This window comes from Andrographis paniculata, unplaced genomic scaffold (assembly GCF_009805555.1).
Source record: "Andrographis paniculata isolate CXL003 unplaced genomic scaffold, ASM980555v1 Contig53END, whole genome shotgun sequence".
In the NCBI taxonomy this organism is placed as follows: Eukaryota; Viridiplantae; Streptophyta; class Magnoliopsida; order Lamiales; family Acanthaceae; genus Andrographis; species Andrographis paniculata.
In genome coordinates, this window is record NW_026137588.1 from 3347777 (window position 1) to 3370133 (window position 22357).

Below are 22357 nucleotides of genomic sequence, written 5' to 3' on the forward strand. Positions count from 1 at the left end.
CGACTTTATCCCGTTATAATAAATAATCCGCGAGTTAATAAAATTCATCCTAATGTATTTATTTGGACATCAAATTGAGTAAATTACATAAAAGGAGGATATTTCACAATAAAATATTATAATAATATTATAGAGATATCATTTGTATACTTTATACATCATTATATTTTGACTATGTACGATTTTGGAAATTAATTATTCTAAAATATTTTTTATTTTATTTAGAATTAACTTAATTCCGAATATATCAAAGATAGTTTGAGATAATTTTTTCTAATTATTTTTTTTTTAATTAAAGATCCTTAATAAATTTTTTAAATTATCAAAAGACCTCTAGTTATACTCAACCATTGAATTGCCAATAAAAAGATCAAATGAATTAAAAAAAAAAAAAAGAAATCAGAATGCGAGGAATCCAAAAGTTTTTTAATTACTGAATTCTTACTTTTTATTAATAGATATAATATATATTATATATTATACTTTTTAATAATATTAATAAAAAATTGTGTTGAAAAAAACAATCAAATGAATACACCAAACTTTCTAACACAACTTCCTTAATAATCATGTCCAAAGGAAAATGACATTTCAGTCTTATCAATGGATTCAAGAATATAAGTATAAATTAATATTTATAAAAAGTTTCCATCGAATCACAGCCATGAATAACAGTAGTAAATTTGTTTAATATATGATTTTAATTATATATATTAAAAATTATAAAGAACACGATATTTCTACCATAGAATTTCATGAGCAATTACTACCATAGAATTTCATCTAGATACACAATAAGCATCAAGAAATCTCAAATAGGAAGTAGTCTTCTTAAGCCAATCGATATACACGCACCATCAAGATCCTGAGGCACCCTAATAAGTAAGATGTTTGCAGCTAAGCCAGAACATTTGAACAATAGCATATATGCAATCCATCACAAGAGCTAAGAGATAGTTAAAAATAACGGAGGAAGTTCGCAAGATCATTTTGAATGATCTGACCGTACATAGTGAATGAAATCACAAGGGTTTCGTATATGCTTCCTCAATGTAAGCTGAGGCTTCCTCCTCCGAGAGATGCTTTCCTTCTGCCAGCCCTTTAATAAGAGTGTTACCATATTCTTTGCATGGTGGCTTTATAGGCAACGTGCCAGATTTGAAGCTCTCGATGTCAGAAAGGGAGCACCTGAATACATGGCAATGAGAGACAATGTCACAACAGCCCAAATTTGTGAAAGCAAATGGAACAAAAGAATGTCGAAAGAATAAGCTTACGTCATTGTGAGAACTGGAATATCTTTCTCAAGACCTAAATAGACGACATTATGGTACCAGCCCCTCTGTGTGAAAGAGAAGGTAACATGGGAATTGGAAATGGAGATGATGACATGGGATATGTAGAAAATGAAAGATTTTTGAGATAACTTTGACCATTCAAATATTAAGGACCATTTTTATTTATGCTAAAAAGACTTTCAAATAAACAGACGGTTAGGGAGTATTGGACTGTATATCCTTCCCATATGTGTCTTCTTGATGATGTTAGAATTGAAATGCCCTGTAATTACTTCAATAGCACCGAATATTTTGCAAGAATCAAACTCTAATTCTATTGTGTTCTATTTATATCTTCATTCTACTTTACGCTGATCTATTAAACTTATTACTTAAGATGGCATTGACTGGTAGAAGTACCGTTATTTTAGCAACATAAAATTGCATGAGAAAAAATGTATTTAGTGCTCATGCTCTGACAGTATGCTACATGTTTTCTGTTTTATAATAAAGACTTCTGTCTACAATAAAGGTCACAAATAATTAGGAAAAATTGCAAAAAATATCTGGATACCCCATTATCACTTTTGTCCTATATTTATCTCGCTGACAAAAATATATTCTATATGTTTGCAAAATTTGTTATTTCTATCATTTGGTAGTACGTGATGTTCATACCACACGCGCGGTCACGAGCGATCATGCGAGACCAAAGGATAGAAATAACAATTTTTGCAAACATGTATGATATATATTTTGCGGTGATAATGAGGTATACATGTGGATATTCTTTGCAATTTTCTCCAAATAATTAATAAAAGTTAACATATATGACAAGACTCTTCCAATGTGCAGCAGGATACCAGTTTAACATAATAAAATTTTGGAGGGAATAATTTCTTTGGTTTTATTATTATTTCTGATCCATACACTTAATCAGAAAAAATTAAGTTGTAATTTCTACAACCTAAATTAGGATATCATAAAAGTAATTATGATACTAAAAGAAGTAGACTGCCAGTGCATTAATTTGCTCAGGTTAATGTACATGAAAACAAGGAACGAATATTTCGAAAGTCTTTCAATACATACATACCTTGGGAGTCTCCACTGAGATGGATGTTTCACTTTTAATCCTGTCCAATGCAGTCATATCAAATGTAGGATGGCTCGAATGGTGGCTTGAACCATTTTCCTGAAGCAGCACATCATTAAACTGCTCCAGCCTGATACAGAAATAAGAGAACAAATAGGACAAATGCCAGGATTCCAAGTAGCTTGTAGAGGCAAAATTTCATTTTAGAACAGCAGTATTTAGCCCTAGATCGTACTCTTTCTTAATCAAAAATTTCCATTTAGGACAGATATCAAGTTGAAATTTACTGTAACTTCCCAATAGTTATCAATCTGATCAAGCTTGATAAATATAAACAATAATTACAAATAATGCTTTTATATATGGATTTCTAATTATTCCCACATGATATCAAAATTTATCATATGGCGAGAAGTAAAAATTACCAAGACACTTCCTGCAATGACATAGGAGAATTCAGGATTGATTTACATACGTAATTTTGTAGAGGCACAAGTAAGCTTTCTCATTAGAATTGCTTTCAGGATGTAGAAAAGCAACACCTCCAGGACCCCATGTAGAAGTGTAATCACGACCAAAGAATAATCGATGTGGGTAAGTCTTCCACATAATCTCAACAGGCTTGCTTCTGTCCATCGAACCCACACATGGCCTCTTCATTCCTTCTGTCTGAAAGTAATTCCAAAAAGATTGTGAAGAAACAAAATTCAACAAATATGAGAATTTCAATGTTATCGAGAACGCCTGTTCATTTAGATTGTTGAATGCAGGAAGAGCAACTCTACCTGCCCGCCTTCAATGTAACAGAGAAACCTTGCCATGCTCATATTTGATCCAAATGCAGCATACCAAATGTAGACTTTCTGAAGCTCTAATCTCAACGATGGAAGAACAATAGTAGCTTGATCCACATTCAGCCAGAGATTTAATAAGAAAAAATGGCTTTCTGGCCAGAAAGAAATTTCAACAGCTGTTACCTTGAGAATCTTCATCAACTTTGAGGCTGCTAAAAGGTTTTATAATATCTTCGAGAGTCTGAACCACGTCCAGTATAGTTGCAGTTCCATTTTCAGGCTCACCATCCGAATCAGAACTAGGAATCTACATGAAATAATGTATTAGAAGAATGAAACTAACAAAGATTAGATATAATGTGTTTTGATACTGGATAGTTGAATCCCAAAAATTTACTAGAAAAAGAGTAATTATCACTTCATGGAACTTGAGTTCACAAAGTAACTACTTCACCGATATGAGATCAATCATAGTTAAAGCCATGGGAAGTTATTCAACTTTAGGGTTGATGCAATCAGAGCTACATCTTGTTTCTTACTGTTATATATTTAAATATTTTAGGGTTTCATCGGACCTATAACTGTATTCTAACGTTTGGGCCCACCGATAAACCCAAAAAAAGAAAGTAGACCTTCGAACATCTATTGAAGGAAAAGGTCAATCGCTTGGTTGATTGATTGGTCAGTCGCTTGGTTGGTCAGTTGGTCAGTCGTTTGGTTGGTCGGTTGGTCAGTCGGTAGCTTGCCTAGTCAGCTGTCCAATCGGTAGTTTGTCCGGTCGGTTGGTCAGTCAGTAGCTCGTCTAACCGATTAGTTTGTCCGCAGCTTGTGTGGTCGGCTGGTCTGTCCATAATCTGTCTGCTCGGCTGGTCGGGTGGTGGCATGGAATGCAACCGAAAAGCAGTTCTTCAGGCACTTGCAACCGCGAGGGGGTTTTCGTCAGTTACAACCGACCGCGCACACGATCCGATAACTGACTTGGAGGGCATATAACAAACAATTCACATCCAGCAGAGGGCATCTTCAATCAGCATCAATTTTAGTGAAATTTGCGTTGGGGATCATCTTTTATTTTCTTTTCAGTATCTTTTGCTTTAAATTTTCTTGCATTTTGTACGGTATCCAGGGATTTTCAATTTCAGATGTTATTGTAGTCAAATTCGAATTTATCTTCGAATTTTACTTTTTATTATTGTTGAAAACAGCATCAACACTTACTCTTTAAAATTATCAACTTACTTTCAAATAATACACAATAGCCCAATGAAAGTTTATCGGTTTGGAATTCCACATACTCTCATCACTGACCAGGGTCTGATGTTCACAGGAGAAGAGTTTATTGAATTTTTGGCAAGTTTTCACGTGAAACTTCACCATTCATCACCTTACTATCCACAGGCCAACGGGCAGGCTGCTGAGGCAGCAAACAAGATCATTATCAATATCATTCGGAAAATGATAGAAGGAAATTCCAGGAAGTGGCATACGTTGCTGCCTCAGGCTTTATGGGCTCACCGGAACAGTAAGAGTTCGTCCACGGGATTCTCTCCTTATCATCTCACATTCGGTCAGGACACCATACTTCCAGCCAAACTCAACGTACACACTTTCCGAGTTGCTCATACTAGCATAGACCACACGATGGAATGTCAGCAAAGTATGATGCAACAACTGAAGACGGTGGATACAGAACGTATGGAAGCCTTGGAACAAATAATCCGGTAGAACGAAGTACGGGCGCGATATTATGGAAAGAAGGTGTCTTATCGAACTTTTTCGGAAAGAGATCTAGTACGGAAAACAATATTACCCACGTACAAGAAGGTTGATCAATTGGGTAAATGGCCCCCGAATTGGGAGGGGCCTTTCATCATTTACAGAAAGATCGGGAATGGAGTTTTTATTATTGTGAATCAGGAAGGAAAATTAGTACATGAAAATATTAATGTTCCTGCCTTTTCAGAGCACTGTCGTTAATTTTTATTACAGTAAATCTAAGAATCCTCATAGGGAAGGGTTTTATTTGTCATCCGAAATGGTGACACAAACATGATCATCTTCTGGTTCAGAATCTTCGTCCCAATTGGCAGTAACCACTTCGGGTTCCTCGTCAATGAGATCTTCGAGGTTGTGATGATAGAGATCCCACTGGTCTTGCATTTCTTAAAGGTCTTGTTCGGTAAGGTCAGGAAGAACCGCCATGACATGATGATCTATCAAGGTCTGATATGCGGGTGAGAATGTCGGTGAGGGGTTCATAGCCGATGGACACACGTTCCATCAGGCGAATTGTACGATGTATGATTTTCGTACCCCTGCCAGGAAATTTGAATCTAAAATCAAGTTGTTTGAGCACTTGTATTAGGTCTTCAGCATGGGGTGTTTGCCAACTAAGAATGGTTGCAAGGAACTTTCCCAATTGGTGGAAGGAATACGGATTCGGGGAGAAGCCATGTGCTAAAAGGTTCGAAGGTTTGTTGTGATTTGTTTTTTTTTAGGTTTTTTTTAAATAGGTAATTCCTATTTTAATTATGTGGTGCAAATTCATGGATCAGTGATCGGAAAATAGGATAAAATTAAGGTTCGAGGTTACATTTATATATACAAGGTTTGACATTGTCTACATCTACAAAAGGAGGGCTTTAAGGGCGATTACTATGTCCGCCCATTTTTGCTCAGATCGGGCCGTCCTCCGTTGTAGGAAGGCCATCTGGTGTTTTTGTACAATCCTCGACCGAATGCTTGCTTGCAGTTGGCCATGGAGGCTTGCTTGGGTCTGGCGATGTTCCGTCACCAGGCGACCTTCCTCTTGAATGCATTTGTCTAGAGTCTCCAGCTCTTTTTGAAGGTCTTCAAGTTCTTTCATCTTCTGGGAAATTTTGGCGGCCAAATTGTGTCGCTCGTGCTGGAGCTCACTCAACTGAGTAGAGGCTGCATCAAGGTCTTCCGTCACTCTTGTCAGGGAAGCCTCAATAGCCGCGGTGTCAGGTGCTGGTTGAGACGGTGCAGTGTCAGATGCTGAAGGTCGGATCAAGGGTAGGTCGGCTTGAAGCTCGATGATCCTCTCTATCATCCGACTGAGTATTGGAGCTACCGCAGACTCGACAGGAGTCTGCACCAGCAAGTCAATGGCCACTTGAGCTAGGGAATCAAAGTCTCCAGGACTCAAGTCGGCGAAAGACAGGTCGGCACAACGCATCACTATCGGTCGAGCAGGGCCCAACAAAGGCACCCTGGTGAGAAAATTGATCTCATGAGTAGCCTGTTAAAAGAAATTGGAGTGATTAGAAAGATATAACTTAAAAGTAATCTAGTGGAGTGATGTGAAAATTACCTGGTGGAGGACGGCCGTGGCCTCGGAAGGGGCCAAGAGAACCGGGGCCAGTGGTGGAGGACCAGGTCGAATCCTCGTCCTGGCAACCGATTCGGCAGCCGCAGAATGGGGACCGACGAAACCTCGCTCCGAAGCCTGAAGGGATAAAAGTTCAAATTAAGAACTGGATTCTAACGTTTAGGCCCGAAGATAAACCCAAAAAACGAAAGTAGGCCTTCAAAAATCTATTGAAGGAAAAGATTAGTCGCTTGGTTGATCGGTTGGTCAGTCGTTTGGTTGGTCGGTTGGTCAGTCGCTTGGTCGGTCGCTTGGTTGGTCGGTTGGTCAGTCGGTAACTTGCCTGGTCGGCTGTCCAATCTGTAGCTTGTCCGGTCGGTTGGTCAGTCAGTAGCTCGTCTAACCAATGAGTTCGTCCGCAGCCTGTCTGGTCGGCTGGTCTGTCCATAGTCTGTCTGGTCGGCTAGTCGGGTGGTGATATTGAATGCAACCGAAAAGCGGTTCTTCAGGGAGTTGAAACCGCGATGAGATTTTCGTCAGTTACAACCGACCGCGCACACGATCCGATAATTGACTTGGAGGGCATATAACAAACAATTTATGTCCGGCAGAGGACATCTTCAATCAGCATTAATTTCAGTGAAATTTGCGTTGGAGATCATCTTTTATTTTCTTTTCAGTATCTTTTGCTTTAAATTTTCTTGCATTTTGTACGGTATCTAGGGATTTTCAATTCCAGATATTCTTGTAGTCAAATTCGAATTTATTTTCGAATTTTACTTTTTATTGTTGGTTGAAAACAGCATCAACACTTACTCTTTAAAATTATCAACTTACTTTCAAATAATACACAATAACCCAATGAAAGTTACAACTCACACGGAAACTTAAGAAACTGACCCACCTCTAAGTGGTTGATTCAAAGTAACGGCTATACATTGCAATCAGAAATCAAGCAAAATTACGGGGGCAGACATTATGAAGATTCAAGCATGCTAAAAGAAATAAAGATCAATTATGATAAGGTAACCCTAAATAAACATATAAAAGATAAGAGTCAGCTATGTACAAAACCAAGAGAATCTACGATAATATGTTAGGATATTCAAAGATGGAGATTTTCTAGGCTATAAAGTAGAATAAGGAACCTTACATCCATTTGAGGTGATGGCTTGCTAAACACCTTGTTGGGTAATTTTGAAGCAATAATTGGCCAATGAGCCCTTAATTCTTGGCGTACCTAAAAGTGAAAAGCATGTCCAAAGCACGAGTTCAAAAGTAGAAAAATCACATCATAAAAAGTTCTAGAATTGTACAAATACTTAATGTAAGTGTGATACTACTTCTTCGATAAACAGGCCAGTACGAAGATTAATTACGAGACAAAATTGAAAATGAAATACTAAAGGTTCTCCATTATTGCCTGATGTATCACCCGCCATGTGGATTCAAAAGGATAAGATTGTGGAGACCCAGCAATAGGACTATCTCCAAGTAACACTCCAACACATGCTTGGACTGAATTTGCTATTGAATCAAGATTGTATCCTCCTTCAAGTGCCATGACAATCTTTCCTCTAGCAAACGGCATCAACTACAAAAAGTCATAGAGAAAACAGAGACATTCATAATAGCAACGTATGACATTTCCAACAAGCTACCAACAAAATATTAACAAATGGAATAAACACTTCGAGAAGAATCATGAAAATTGCATGAACTTGTGACAGGTACAACTAAATAAGTGGCAAACCTTTTCAAGCATGATTGAGTACCCATATGGAGTCACCCGACATCCCCCTAGAGGATCCCTTATGGCTGCTCAAATTACAAGAGGATATATAAAATTATAAATTAACTTTGTTTCATTCAAAAGCAAAATTGATGTTAATAATAGATTCAGTCCACTTTTTATACCAAAGAAATAAAAACAGATAGACATGTACAACTTCAACTACATAGCTCTGCAAAAGAATATATATGAATGTCTAAATATTTTGTAAGTACATCTTCAAGTAATAATTGGACTTCAAGTAAGAATTGGAAACTTTAGCTAAGAGAAAAGGAATATGCTTGTTTCCAACAAGGGGTAGATATAATTACAAACTTTTCTGTTGTCCCTTGGTACCATTAACAACTAATAATAATAATAAAAAATGCAATTGGATTCTTCAAGTCAGTAAATGTCCTAGCCAAGAACCTTCTAAATCTAAATGAGGGAAATAGACTACAAGGTAGCTTTGTTCAAAAACTAATCAATACTGCATTTTATAACCATAAGCTAGCAATTGAAGGAAGCATTTTGCTTTATAATTTGCAAAAACGCCAATGTTCTCAAACCAATAGCCATCAAACATACTCAAATGTATCTGACCATGGATCATTAAAGTCTATGCTAAATGAAGAGCTGTGTAAAGATTTTATTTGTGCATGCATTTTACTATAATTGTTTGAGATTTAATTGTGGCAAGCAAACTATTTCAAACACAAGTCATTTCACCCACTTGTTAGCTTCAATATAGGCAACCATAAGAACTAAAAAGATACTCTCTCCGTCCGTCTGCAAGAGTTACATTTACCTTTTTAGTGTTGATTTTTTAATATTAATTATTATATCGAAACGTAGTACAAATAAAGGGAAAATGGCAAAAAATACTTCTATTAGTGTCTTATAATACTAATAAAATGACATTTGTATAAAAAATTATAAAAATATAAAGATATTTTTAATGTTAAGTACGATGATGCAAAATGTAAATGTAACTCTTGCAGGCGGACGGAGGGAGTATATAATTAGTTTGTGATGATTTTACTATTAAGTGAGAAATGTCAAATGCTCCTTCCCAAGAACACTGAACTCACAGCCCTAGAGCTACTTGAAACCCATCAAACTACAACAGCATACTTACAAAAGGGCCAAGCCATTATGAATCAGAATTCTTCGAGCCATTAATTTTGTAAACATTACTAAAACAAAGCCCAAAATTAAATATAATTATGATATACATCTTTAATACAAGTATACAACTACTCAATTTTAGAAACTATAGTTTAGGAGGAATGGTGAGAAAAAATTAAAAAAGAATGAACGAACCAAAGAAAAAAATCAAAAAGGCATTATCAAGAGTTCACATAGAAAATTATAGCAAAAGTATAAAATCAGTGTACTTTTTTGTTTCTCTTTTTTTTTTTTTTTCTATTAGATATAAATGAATGATAGAGCACCATAGTTATTACTAGTTAATCTTAGATAGCAACCAAGACCTCTAATGCTATAGTGGGAAAACAAATTGCAGGATGGCCACCACTCAACAATTGTGTAGTACACAATAAATATGTTATATAGAGCAATCATTTCAAACAAAAAATTATATACGGATAGTCACGTAAGATTTAACATAGTATAGTTATTATTGTAGATAGATAATCAAATTTAATTACTTGGTATAGTATTTGATACCACAAGATAGATTGCTCCATGTGAGATGACAAAGAGAGATTTATATAAAGTTTAGAAAAGATGAGCAAATACAGCACTTCCTGCTGGAAGATGAAAAATGAGGGTGGAGTAAATCAAGAAACTGAGGACGAAAGTGGGGGAAATCACATTAAAGAAGTTCAATTAATATTAAATCTGAACCTAAATTACCATTCGATCCTGAGACATAGTAAAGTTGCAGCAGCAATGGACAAGATACTTTGGTAGGGGCGGTTCAGCTGCAAGCTGTTCACCTGCCGACAGTCAGCTAAGGTTTTTCTATGCTGTGAACCGCCCTATTGCCGTCACAACCTCTCATAGAGGACAAACACATGCTGTGCAAACACAGTGGCGGCCAACAGCCATGACCTGCCACCAAGATAGCACCGCTATTGCACGCTTTCAACAACTACGTAGAGCACATAAAAGCAAGTCATGCACCTAGGCAACATGTGCTAAAGTGTGTGCCACCTTCATAAATTCATATTCCATAATGTAAGACTTATATTTTAGCGAAGACCGAGTAATTGAGATATAAGGTAATCTAAGAAGCTAAATACCAAAAAAAGTTTCTATCGATATAAGTTGCTCTCCATCTATAAAACATAAATACAAAATACTGAGTTAATGGGGAACTAATGAGGGATAACATGGGAAATTTATAGTTGAAAATAGAAATGTACCATATTGAAACTCCACTTACTAGAAATCGAAAAAGACCTTGGCCAACACATATTTGTGTAAACATGCACTGCCTGTCTCCATAATGAGATTTCAAACAATAAAGATTGAGGAAACAGTTCCAAAGTTTCTTGCTACGAATAAGAGTGGATGATGTTAGAGAGAAGTTATGTTCAATTTTCTGGAATCCTGGTTATTTTTGTTTTTAAGTGATTGACCAGAGAAATATTGAAGATGAACTATATGGGCATATAAAGGTTCATTGGGAAATCTATTTATGGTGGTTCCTGGTTATTGTGATTAAGAGGAGGCTCCTATTACATGTGGTGATCTTTCTATGAGCAGGTAACCCCAACTTTCCATTTGTAAGGATACTCCCACAAAGCATCTCTAACAGTAATACATTGACCTTAGTATGAACTCTTATAAGGATCTATTTGACAACCCATAATTCTAGAAAAGCGAAAGCGTGATCCTTGTGTTGCAATTTTCTTGTGTCTCATGAGCAAATGTTTCCAAAACTATACAAGTGAACTCAAGCACAATAACTAATATGAGGGTTTTGTCATGGTGTTTCTACTAGCATTTGAATTACATAAAGTATCGATGTTTATGGCATCCTTGTAAATCTTCTGATTACATATTCAGTGTTTCTCTTTCAATGGATAGGTCCTGACAATATATATTAAGAGAGTATATATCGGCATAGTGTTTCAAGACAACAAGTACATCATTCCAATATATTAAGTGCGAACGCAAGCATGCAATAATAAGAAAGAGGAATAATATAAATTAAACAAATTCCATGATACACTCGTTAGGAGGAAGTAAGATAGCAAATGCTTCGCAATTGCTTTCACATGCAGAAAAACATTGATATATGTGTGAAGCATACAGTAAATGTACATAACATAAGCTCAAAGAGATGCAAGAGACGAGCTCTGCAGTTAAATTGCCAAAAATATCTACTAACCTGCATCAAATCCAGCGGAAATCAAAATAATATCTGGATTGAATTCCTTGGCAATGGGTATTAATATGTGATCCCAAACAGCAAGATAGTCAACATCTCCACACCTTCCATTTTCCCATGGAACATTTATATTGTACCCTACACCTGGTCCTTCTCCAATCATGATATATGACCCATTATCACCAGTTGGATAGAATGTCCCAAAGTCATGCCTAATTCCACATTAAATATCAAAATTTTATTAGATCAGTAAAATAAAATTCAAGCAAGAATTGCATAGCCACTAACATGAACAATGATGATTGGTAAGCTGTAATGTTTCAGGCACATTAGAAAGTTTGCATTACTTGCCTATTGTGCTTCCAATTTTTACTTAAGGAAAAAAGTGCCATGCTAAAACCAAGTTAAAGGAAGTTTCTAAATTCATTATCTTTGTATTTTCTTTGTTTTTCTAGGGGTTGGGGGTCACAACACACCACTCACACACAGGTTATCAAATGGAATTGAACCCTCATTCTTTAAGAGTTTATGTAAACTTTTATCGCTACACCATCCCACGAAATTCGAGCTTCTCAGGCCAAATTCAGTAAAATAATGTGGCACAAGTAATGTGTGCAGCAAGGCAATTCCTACATAATTATGTATTGACAAACTCTTCGTCGAGCTCATGGGGACAAAATCTTTATATATGCGGACTATTACAATTTCATGCAGGAAAACATCAAGAACAGATCACAGCCATTTGATGAATACTTAAAAAGTTAGATAGGGGTGAAAATGTAATTCAAAGTGGTGGTCTAATCATCCGAGACAAATTGTACGTTCAGAAATGATGATAGAAAGCAAAATCGGAAAGTGCATGAAGTTATGATTAAAGAGAAAACGAAGTTTTGACAAATGCTTGTGTATTGACGACGGGGATGGGCTTACGCCTGCTGTTCGTGGGTTTAGATATTATTTACTTGCTTTTCTATATTTTGAATTAGGCTTGCCTTTTAGTTATTGGGTTTACTTATTCTATACTTAGTAAGTAGGGTTTAGATAATAGTATTTAAAGAGGAACTAAGGTTTGAGATTATCATTCTGAAAACTTTGGAATAAAGTAGCCGTCAGGTTTTGGGCAAACGGTTGGTACCGTTTGATTGTTCTTGGGCAAACGATTGATATCGTTTGATTTTTCTTATCTTTTATTTTGTTTCTATCAAAAGAGGAGTCAATGGGAAGCATGATCTTAACACAGGCTGTAACACCACGGCTGGCTCAAACCGGAGCGTCACCGCCACGCCACACCGTAAGGCTCGTTCATCAACCAACGAGCCCTACGTTGTAGCGCTAAGCTAAAATAACCATTACAAAATAACTATTTAGAGATTTAGAATTAAAGCGCACCGGTTTATCATTTAAATAAATAATGTTCGAGTAAAAAACATAAGTTGGAAATAGTTCAAAAGATATTAGTTATTAAACATTAATAATAGATTTCAAAAATATTTTAGAAGATGAAGTAGTTATAGTTCCCCCCGATGGATCATATGACGTGGATGCATCATTTAAGTATAACAGAAACATGATCACCTACAAAAAAAGTTGTAAGAAGAGGGTCAACAAAACGGTTGAGTAAGCGCAATTAATCGAAGATAAATTAGTACGGTATAATGCCACAAAATCATTTGAAGAACATAATTTGAATAAGATGACACATATCACATAAGGATAACTCACACACAAGAGTCTTTTAGCGCCTCCCTTATATCCCCTTTTCATTCTCAAATAATAATGATGAGCACATCACGAAGAAAACTCCACTAGGCCTTAATCAGGGCCGGCTCGACCCGGTTTTCCAACCTTATTACTTCATATGAGACGTCACATAGTTTCACATAACAAGCATAGGGTCACAACCCTCAAAGGAAACTCCACAATGTGTACATAAGGGTTCGAAACCCAAAGTACACGAAAATAAATTTATTATTAGTTTGCGAGGGGCACCATACGGCCCACAACCCTCTAGTCTCCAATATAACATACCAAGAGGGGATTGTACGCAATCCATCCCTCCATCACGGATGACGGTCTAAAGACCTTTTCATCGTGAATGACGAGCACCTCGGAATCACCCAAAAAAGGAACCCGCCATCTCGATCCCTCGACCTAGCCCATTCAAGATTTAGTTCAAGGTTAGCTAGTTATCCTAAAATACCGGTATACCCTCACGTGTTTGCAAGGCACAGAGGTGGAAGGCTATGCCTTATCATCCAAACAATCGACGAGTTGATCGGACTCGACGGGTAGTTTTAATTACCAATTTGACCAAATACTCAACATGCTCTTAGGCAAATTTCAAAAAGAGTGTTTTAAACTCAAAATATTCCAATTGTCAACATTTAACCATGCAAAGTAGGATATTAGATCCAACAAGTTCGTTATGATCTCACTTTATTTTGCCAAATAAACATTCGAAAAATATTTCAATCACAATAGGTATGGTCTAACTCCAAAAATCATAATATTTAAATATACTCGTAAATCTTTTTCCAAAAATCATAACTAGGTTAGGGCAAAACTAGGGTTTCAAACCCATCCTATAAATTCCACGATTTTCAATTTAAAATTCAATAATAATCTTCACATAAGCCTTAGATGACATTATAATCAACTTCCTAGAAGAAATTGGTAAAACCTAACACTTTTAGTGCAAACCCATTTGACAATAATTTTGAAAAAGGGTATTAATAGAAAGGGTCTAGGGATTAGAACATATCAATTTATCTAAGATTAATCCCACTTACTTTAAGAAAATAGACCAAAAGGAAGAGTTTTGGTGAAGAAGAATTCCAAAGAAGAAGAGGGGAGGGGACTGGCGGCTCCTGGCTGCTGTGCTGCCTCTGTTATTTTTTTTTTATTTTATTTTATTTTATTTTATACTTTATTAACATAAAATACTTGACACTCTAACTTGAATACGTTATATTTTAACAAACTATGTACGTTATATTTTAACAAACTATGGATACACTATATCTTATGAAATCCACACTGTAGATATGATATATTTAACAAATTATAGATAAAGATACCTAAATTAAGAGATACTGATAAACTAAATCTAGTTTATTATTTATTTTACCCCCAAACTCAATTTTATTCCTAATTTACAGCCAATTCCTTGATTTCTTACACCAAAAGCTCAAAATAAATTAGGCCTAAAATAATATTGTCCGACTCCGGCGTCAAAGTCCGCAAGTTCCGGCAAACTTCCGGCGAGTATTTTTACGGGGTATTACACAGGTCATAGATAGAGCTGACAAAAAATGACCAGAACCACAATTTGATACAAAATAATTGGATTTGAATATAAACTTTCGACTCGATTAGTATACGGATTAACACGCACCCAACACAATAATAAACATGTTGAGTTAGGGTTGAAACTTTCAACTCGAACCCGACATTATAAACCGTTTATAACCCAACACGATAATAAACAAATTAAGTTAGGATTGAGACTTTTAACTCGAACCCGGCACGACAAACCGTTTGACTCATAGAGAAGGGAAAATGTCAGTTGTTTCTTACTTTATTATTTTATATCTAACGTTATTTTAGAAATCTGCCAGTTATTTCTTCATGCTTGTGAATGTATGCTTGCGGTGTGCCATTTTCCACTACTTTTTTTTTATCCTCAACCTTTCCTATACTAAACCATCATTCTTTTTTAATAGTCACTGTAGCAAAAACATAAAGATACTAATAGTGATGTAATACCCCGTAAAATAATCGCCGGAAGTTTGCCGGAGTCGAACAAATTTCATTTTGGGCATAATTTATTTTGGCCTTTTAGTGTAATTAATTAAAGAGTTGGGTTTAAATTAGAATTAAAAATTGAGTTTGGGCCAAAGTAGAATAAAATAATTAATAAAGAACTAAGTATGTTATGTTAAATAAAATAATAAAATAAAAAATAAAAAATAAAATAAAAAAGAGAAAAGAAGGACAGCAACAGCAGCCAGCACAACCGCGCCAGCGCCGCCACCAGCCCAGCCCTACCTTGGAGTTCTTCTTCTCCAAGATTCTTCCTTTTGGTCTTTTCTCTTGAGGTAAGTGGGATTAATCTTAGATAGATTCGTATGTTTAATTCCCTAAACCCCTTCTATTGATATTTTTTTCAATATTCTTGTCAAATGGGTTTGCCCCAAAAGTGTTAGGTTTTGTCAATTTCTTCTAGAAAGTTGATTATAATGTTTATGTGAAGATTATTATTGGATTCTAAATTGAAAAGCGCTGAATTTATGGGATGGGTTTGAAACCCTAGTTTTGCCCTAACCTAGTTATGATTTTTGGAAGATTTACGAGTATATTTAAATATTATGATTTTTGGAGTTACACCATGCCTATTGTGATTGAAATATTTTTCGAATGTTTATTTGACGAAATAAAGTGAAATCATAACGAACTTGTTGGATCTAATATCCTACTTTGCATGGTTAAATGTTGACAATTGGAATATTTTGAGTTTAAAACACTCTTTTTGAAATTTGCCTAAGAGCATGTTGACTATTTGGTCAAATTGGTAATTGAAACTACCCGTCGAGTCCGATCAACTCGTCGATTGTTTGGATGATAAGGCATAGCCTTCCACCTATGTGCCTTGCAAACACGTGAGGGTATACCGGTATTTTAGGATAACTAGCTAACCTTGAACTAGATCCCGAATGGGCTAGGTCGAGGGATCGAGATGGCGGGTTCCCTTTTTGGGTGATTCCGAGGTGCCTGTCATTCACGATGGAAAGGTCTTTAGACCGTCATCCGTGATGGAGGGTTGGATTGCGTACAATCCCCTCTTGGTATGTTATATTGGAGACTAGAGGGTTGTGGGCCGTATGGCGCCCCTCGCCAACTAATAATAAATTGATTTACGTGTACTTTGGATTTCGAACCCTTATGTACACATTGTGGAGTTTCTTTTGAGGGTTATGACCCTATGTTTGTTATGTGAAATTATGTGACGTGTCATACGAAGTAATAAGATTGGAAAACCGGGTCGAGCCGGCCCTGATTAAGGCCTAGTGGAGTTTTCTTCGTGATGTGCTCATCGCTATTATTTGAGAATGAAAATGAGGTATAAGGGAGGCGCTAAAAGACTCGTGTGTGTGAGTTTCCCTTATGTGATACGTGACATTTTATTCGACTATCTTCTTCAAATGATTTTATGGCATTATATCGTATTAATTTATCTTCGATTAATTGCGTTTACTCAACCGTTGTGTTGACCCACTTCTTACGATTCTTTTTGTAGGTGATCATGCTTCCGTTATGCCTAAGTGATGCATTCACGTCATATGATCCATCGGGGAAAATGAGAACTACCTTACAGTCTAAAATGTTTTGAAACTCATTAATTGTGTTTAAAGACTAATGCAATTTGAACTATTTCCAATTTATGTTTTTAAATTGAACTTTATTTACTTAATTGATAAACTAGTGCGCTTTGATTTTAAGTTCCTATTAGTTGTTGGTATTTATTATTTAAGCCTTAGCGCCACAACGTAGGACTCGTTGATTGATGAACGAGCCTTCTGGTGTGGTGTAGCGGTGACGCTCCGGTTTGAGCCGGCCGGGGTGTTACAAGTGACATGTCAACTAAGGAACATGTTAGGGTGTGTTTATTTGTGGATTTTAGTTTTTGGGTTTGCATTTTTGAATAGTAAAAATTTGAATTTGAATAGTTGTTTGATGTGATATAAATAGAGATTGATGTGATATAAATAGAGATTGATGTGATGTTTTGAATGTAAAATAAATTTGTTGTATAATATAGAAAAAGAAAAGTAAATGTTTAATGTGATATTTTTTAAGAGAAAAAAGAATTTATATAGTAAAATCATGTGGTAAGGCCCACAAAAGAACACAACTTTAGTATTTAAAAAGTGTCATGTCATCCATTTTCATTCCATTCCTCTCACATGCATCTTTTAAACTAAACTGTGGACATAAGAGAAACAGAAAGAAAGAGAGTTAATGATTTGAATTAGATTATCATTACCTGTGTACAGAGAAGAACAGTACTCGAGGATCACTGTAAAACATTTTTTGAGTGCCATTTCCATGATGTACATCCCAGTCAACAATCAGGATTTTGTTGATCCCCAAATCCTTCTACAGTATGGAAAGTAGTTAACATAAGAAACTAAAATGCAAGTAAATTACTTCATTCTTACAAATGAAATAATTAAAATTAAGCTAAACGCATCGGATCTTACACGTTCATTCAATAAGAAACTTGCAGCAATAGCAACATTATTGTACAGGCAAAACCCCATTGGTTCATCTACTTCTGCATGATGTCCAGGAGGTCTGACAATAGCAAATGAAGAATCAAGTTGCCCTTCTGCAACTTTCTCTGCGACCTATATTAAAATATGTCATGTGTAACTTCTATGGAAAAAAATGGAACCATAGTGAAAGATATGGCAAGGACATAAAACTATCATAACACCTTCATTCTTTTGAAATATGAATCTCAACTGCAATCCCAAGGGTTGCCTTTCAAATAAACAAAGGGTCAGGTTACAAAGAAATTTTCAAAATCATTATCCCAAGTGGACCTACTGCATCATGATTATTAGGTTGTAAAAATAACGCCAATTTCTTAGCGCATGTATAGAAACCCATCTTACATGATTCATAGGTATTGCAAGATAGTGAATAAAATCGAAGGTTACAAATAGAAACAATGTACCAGCTGGGCTGCCACATCCCAGAAATCTAGAGTTATTTTCTTACCTTTTCAATGAAAAAAGCTACAAGTTCCTGAAAAATAACACAAGTAGAATTTCTGTATGAGTTTCAAGAGCAGTACCTCAATGACAGAACCTGCAGCAAGATAGGCAGCTTCTGATGAACCTTTGGAAAAGTATATGGAGTTATATGATGAAGCAATTCGTCTTCTCCCGGACTGAGTACTTTTGGAGATAGTATTCTTAATTAGATTGATGTGGTTTCTGCTGTGAACCAGAGCTATATGATTGTCCTCCGCATTTTTGGCATCCAAAACAACACATCTGCACAAAGAACAAATAAACTTTGCTGGAGATGGAACTTAAGTCATTCAGATGACCTTTTTAATGCGATCAAAAGCAGTAAATGGAAACAAATAACATTTATCACAGTCTTTTCCTCCACCAAACTTTGCATTCAGCCACCAAAATTGGCGCCGATGATAAATCAAATTTTCAGGAAAATTGGAAAAGGAATAAATAGGAAAAGGATTAGACGCCATTAGCATGTTTCTCAGCAAAAACAATCTAATCCAAAAAAAACCATTGCTCACCAGGGTCATGAAATTCCGTACTCGAGAACTTTTCAAGTACCAAATTAGATGAACGCCACGACGCATTCAACGGAACAACAAACCCACAACTAAGAAACCAAATTGTTTTGACAAGGAACTGCAGAAAGAGACATGAACAAGCAATTCGGTTAGAGAAAAGACCTCTTCGCAAACCCGCAGGACTCCAGGCTCTTCCAAATAGCCCGAATGCGGTCGGGACACTCTGGATGATCCCCATCTTCTGTCGCGTAGTGGCCACACATCCTTTCATCGTATATCAAACCAACGCGGCGATCTTTCCTAGTAGGTGCATTATCACAGCCTCGGCGGCTCAGTGAAGTCTCACTCCCACCACTCGACTCCATCCCCTTTGCTTTCCAGTGCCGGTGCGAATTTTCAAGTTGCGAGAGGTTTCCTCTTCGTCCTCCCTCTGGTAAGTTGGGAATTTGAGATTGCAGGGACGACTCCTCCCCTTTTGTAACTTCTTTGAACTTTTAGCCTTTCTGTAGTCAAATTCAAAAAACACTTGTGTCCTTCCGTATCCTCTCACCAATTTGGGTTAAATTAAATTCCTAAATTTGTTGGGCTGTCGTATTTTATCCCCACTGGCCACTGTTAGGTTCTCCCTGTTTGTCTTTAAAAATACTAGTTATTAATTAAATACTCTATTATTCTATCGGTGTCGAACATGATGTTATAGTTACTATATATATATATATATAAATTATAAAAAATAATAAATAATTATAAATTAAATTAATATACTATACATATTTACAATTTTTATATTTTCTATCAACAGGTTTGGATTTTTAGTTGGGATTTGAATAGTAAAAATTTTGAATTTGAATAGTTGTATGATGTGATATAAATAGGTGTTGATGCTATGTTTTGAATGTAAAATTGATTTTTAATATAATATAAAAACTAAAAAATAGATATTTGATTTTCATATTTTTAGAAAAAAAAAAAATTGAATGAATAATAGGATTTTATCAAAATCCTACAAACAAACACACCTTCGTAATCTCTTTCTGAAAAAAGAGAGTTACATAAAATATAGTAAGGACACAAATGAAAGCAGGTGATCTATATGTTGATGAGAGAGAGTAATTTGTTTATAAATATTTTTTTTTCTCAATTATAATTATTTGAGATTTTTTTATTATCCATTAAATTTATTTATAATAAATATTTATCTATAATTTTTTTTATTTTAATAAATAATAATTAATTTGTCACTATTTATTTTATTTATAAAATTACAATTTTATAAATTTTTTAATAAATTTCATATAATATATAGTTTTTATTTATTGCACTTTTATATTAAAATATTTTTTACTTCGACTCAAAGTACTTTTTTTGTAATAAATTAAACTAATATTTTATTGGTCATTAAAATATATAAAATTGTTACGTATGAAATTTATAATTAAGTATAAAAAATTCAAGTCAAAAGAAAAAATGGGCCTACAATTGGGTTTGTTGGACTGATCGAAGGGTATTGCGAGAAAATCAGGTGAAATAGATGTATTTCTGAGGAAATAGGCGGGTCGGATGGTCCGCAGAATATTATTTTATTTTATTGAATTATTTATTTCTCTTGTTTCTCTCCGCAGGTCGGAAAATCCGCAGGTCGGAAGGTCCGCAGGTCGGAAAGTCCGCATGTCAGAAAGTCCACAGGTCGGAAAGTCCGCAAATCGGATGGTCCGCAGGTCGGAAAGTTCGCAGATCGGAAAGTCCACAAGTCGGAAAGTCCGCAGATCGGATGGTCCGCAGGTCGAAAAGTCCGCAGATCGGATGGTCCGCAGGTCGGAAAGTCCGCAGGTCGAAAATTCTGCAGGTTGGATGGTCCACAGGTCAGAAGGTCCGCAGGTCGGGAGGTCCGCAGGTCGGGTGGTCCATAAGGCGGAAAGTCTGCGAGTCGGAAGGTTTACAAGTCGGGTAGTATGCAGGTCAGTTGGTCAGCGGGTCGGACGATCTGTAAGTCGGGAGGTTCGCGGCTGGACTAACAAGTCGGATGGTCTGTAAGTCGGGAGGTTTGCGGCTGGACTAACAAATTGGATGGTCTGCAAGTCGGGAGGTTTGCGGCTGGACCAATAAGTCAGAAGGTTTACGGCTGGACCAATAACGCGGAAGGTCTGCGGTCGGTCCAAGAAGTCGGAAGATTCGTGGATGGATAGGCAAATCGGTTGGTGCGGAGGTCGGATACTGTTGAGAGCGAGTGAAAGTAATAGTTTGGTCGGCTGAGGGCACGTGTCAGCAGAAAAAGAGTTAGCAGACGGTTGAAAAAAAGGCGTTGTAATCGTTCGGGCGACGGTTTCCAGTACCGTTTCTGAAGAGTATTTAAGGATTGGGATTTGCAACTGACAAAGTATCTTCAATCATCTTCAAACGACAGCAAAGTCAGTGATTCGGGGATCATCATTTAAATTTCCAGTATTTCACTTTTCAGTTTATTTTCTGTACCGTACAGTGTTTAGAGATTCCTAATCTCAGGCGCTAAATATATCAAATTCGAAGATAATTTCCTATTTTCGGATTTTACTTTTTTATTGTTGAAAAAATACATCAACAAATTGGCGACCACAGTGGGAGAAAGACAAGATTGCTGATCCTACATCAACAGAGAATTTCATACGACTGAGGTCTGGCCGAATCATCAGAAAGATCGATATGGCAGGCACACAACCTCAATCATCACCACTTCCGGTTGGAGAAAACGTTTCACCACCCGTCATGCCAAATCCAAGGGAGATCCCCCAACCACCTACCGATTGGTTGTCTTATGTTCAACAATTGAACAATCAGCAAACTTCGGCTATGCAGAACATGTTGCGCGAGCAACAGAACATCATGCAGTACATGTTAGAGCAAGCATTATCAAGGGTTACTCTCCAACCCACTCAGACGCCGCCAGGAGTATCACCATCAAGAATGGAAGCAAATTTCGCAGGACCATCATATGTCGACAGCACACTTTCAAGCGCCACAACGTTCAACCGAACAGACATGGGAAAGACTCCTTTAACTTTTCCTAATAATGTGCCTTTGGGACCAAGAGTTGACAATCTACAACCAAACGTTTTAAGGGAAGAGAGGCAAGGAGCACATGTATAAGATCCCATCTTCATCCCTGATCAACAACACCTTCGTGTGGATCCTGAAGAGATTGCGCAAGTTTTGAGAGTGCATTTTGGCCTGAATCCTCAGATGGCCAACCGCCCCTGCATATCAAAGGTCTTTCCCCGAAAGGATCATTAACGACTATCCACTTCCAAGGAATTATCGACCACCTGATTTCCATGCTTTTTCAGGGGAAGATGGATCCTCTACCATAGAGCATATAGATCGCTTTACAGCACAGTTAGGGGAAGTTGGAAATAATCCTTTT

General features: G+C 36.4%; 1 protein-coding gene across 5 annotated transcripts; it reads right to left on the reverse strand.

Moving 5' to 3' along the window:
• Positions 1-788: 788 nt before the first annotated feature.
• On the reverse strand, positions 789-19501 carry LOC127255211 (histone deacetylase 5). Of its 5 annotated transcripts, none has more exons than XM_051280648.1 (15): positions 19123-19501; positions 18490-18691; positions 17891-18037; positions 17674-17786; positions 11631-11842; positions 8252-8316; positions 7922-8092; positions 7652-7738; positions 6502-6636; positions 3351-3474; positions 3159-3244; positions 2849-3042; positions 2374-2503; positions 1278-1342; positions 789-1188 (listed from the first exon to the last, which is right to left on the reverse strand). In XM_051280648.1, exons 1-15 carry the CDS (start codon positions 19323-19325, stop codon positions 1023-1025), a joined length of 2100 nt encoding a protein of 699 aa, XP_051136605.1. In that variant the 5' UTR covers positions 19326-19501; the 3' UTR covers positions 789-1022. The 5 variants fall into 5 exon arrangements, with proteins under 5 accessions (XP_051136605.1, XP_051136604.1, XP_051136608.1 ...); XM_051280647.1 differs by having other exon boundaries at positions 3159-3274; XM_051280651.1 differs by lacking the exon at positions 6502-6636.
• Positions 19502-22357: the final 2856 nt, after the last annotated feature.

What these genes read in the sequence shown, in the direction of transcription:
- LOC127255211 (XM_051280647.1), bottom strand. Translation starts at nt 19,325, where the DNA reads ATGGAGTCGAGTGGTGGGAGTGAGACTTCACTGAGCCGCCGAGGCTGT. An exon ending in AGCCATCACCTCAAATGGAT is followed by an intron (nt 6,637 to 7,651) that starts GTAAGGTTCCTT and finishes TTATCCCTTCAG; the next exon opens with GCTTCGGAGCGAGGTTTCGT. An exon ending in TTGTGCCTCTACAAAATTAC is followed by an intron (nt 2,504 to 2,848) that starts GTATGTAAATCA and finishes TTTCTGTATCAG; the next exon opens with GCTGGAGCAGTTTAATGATG.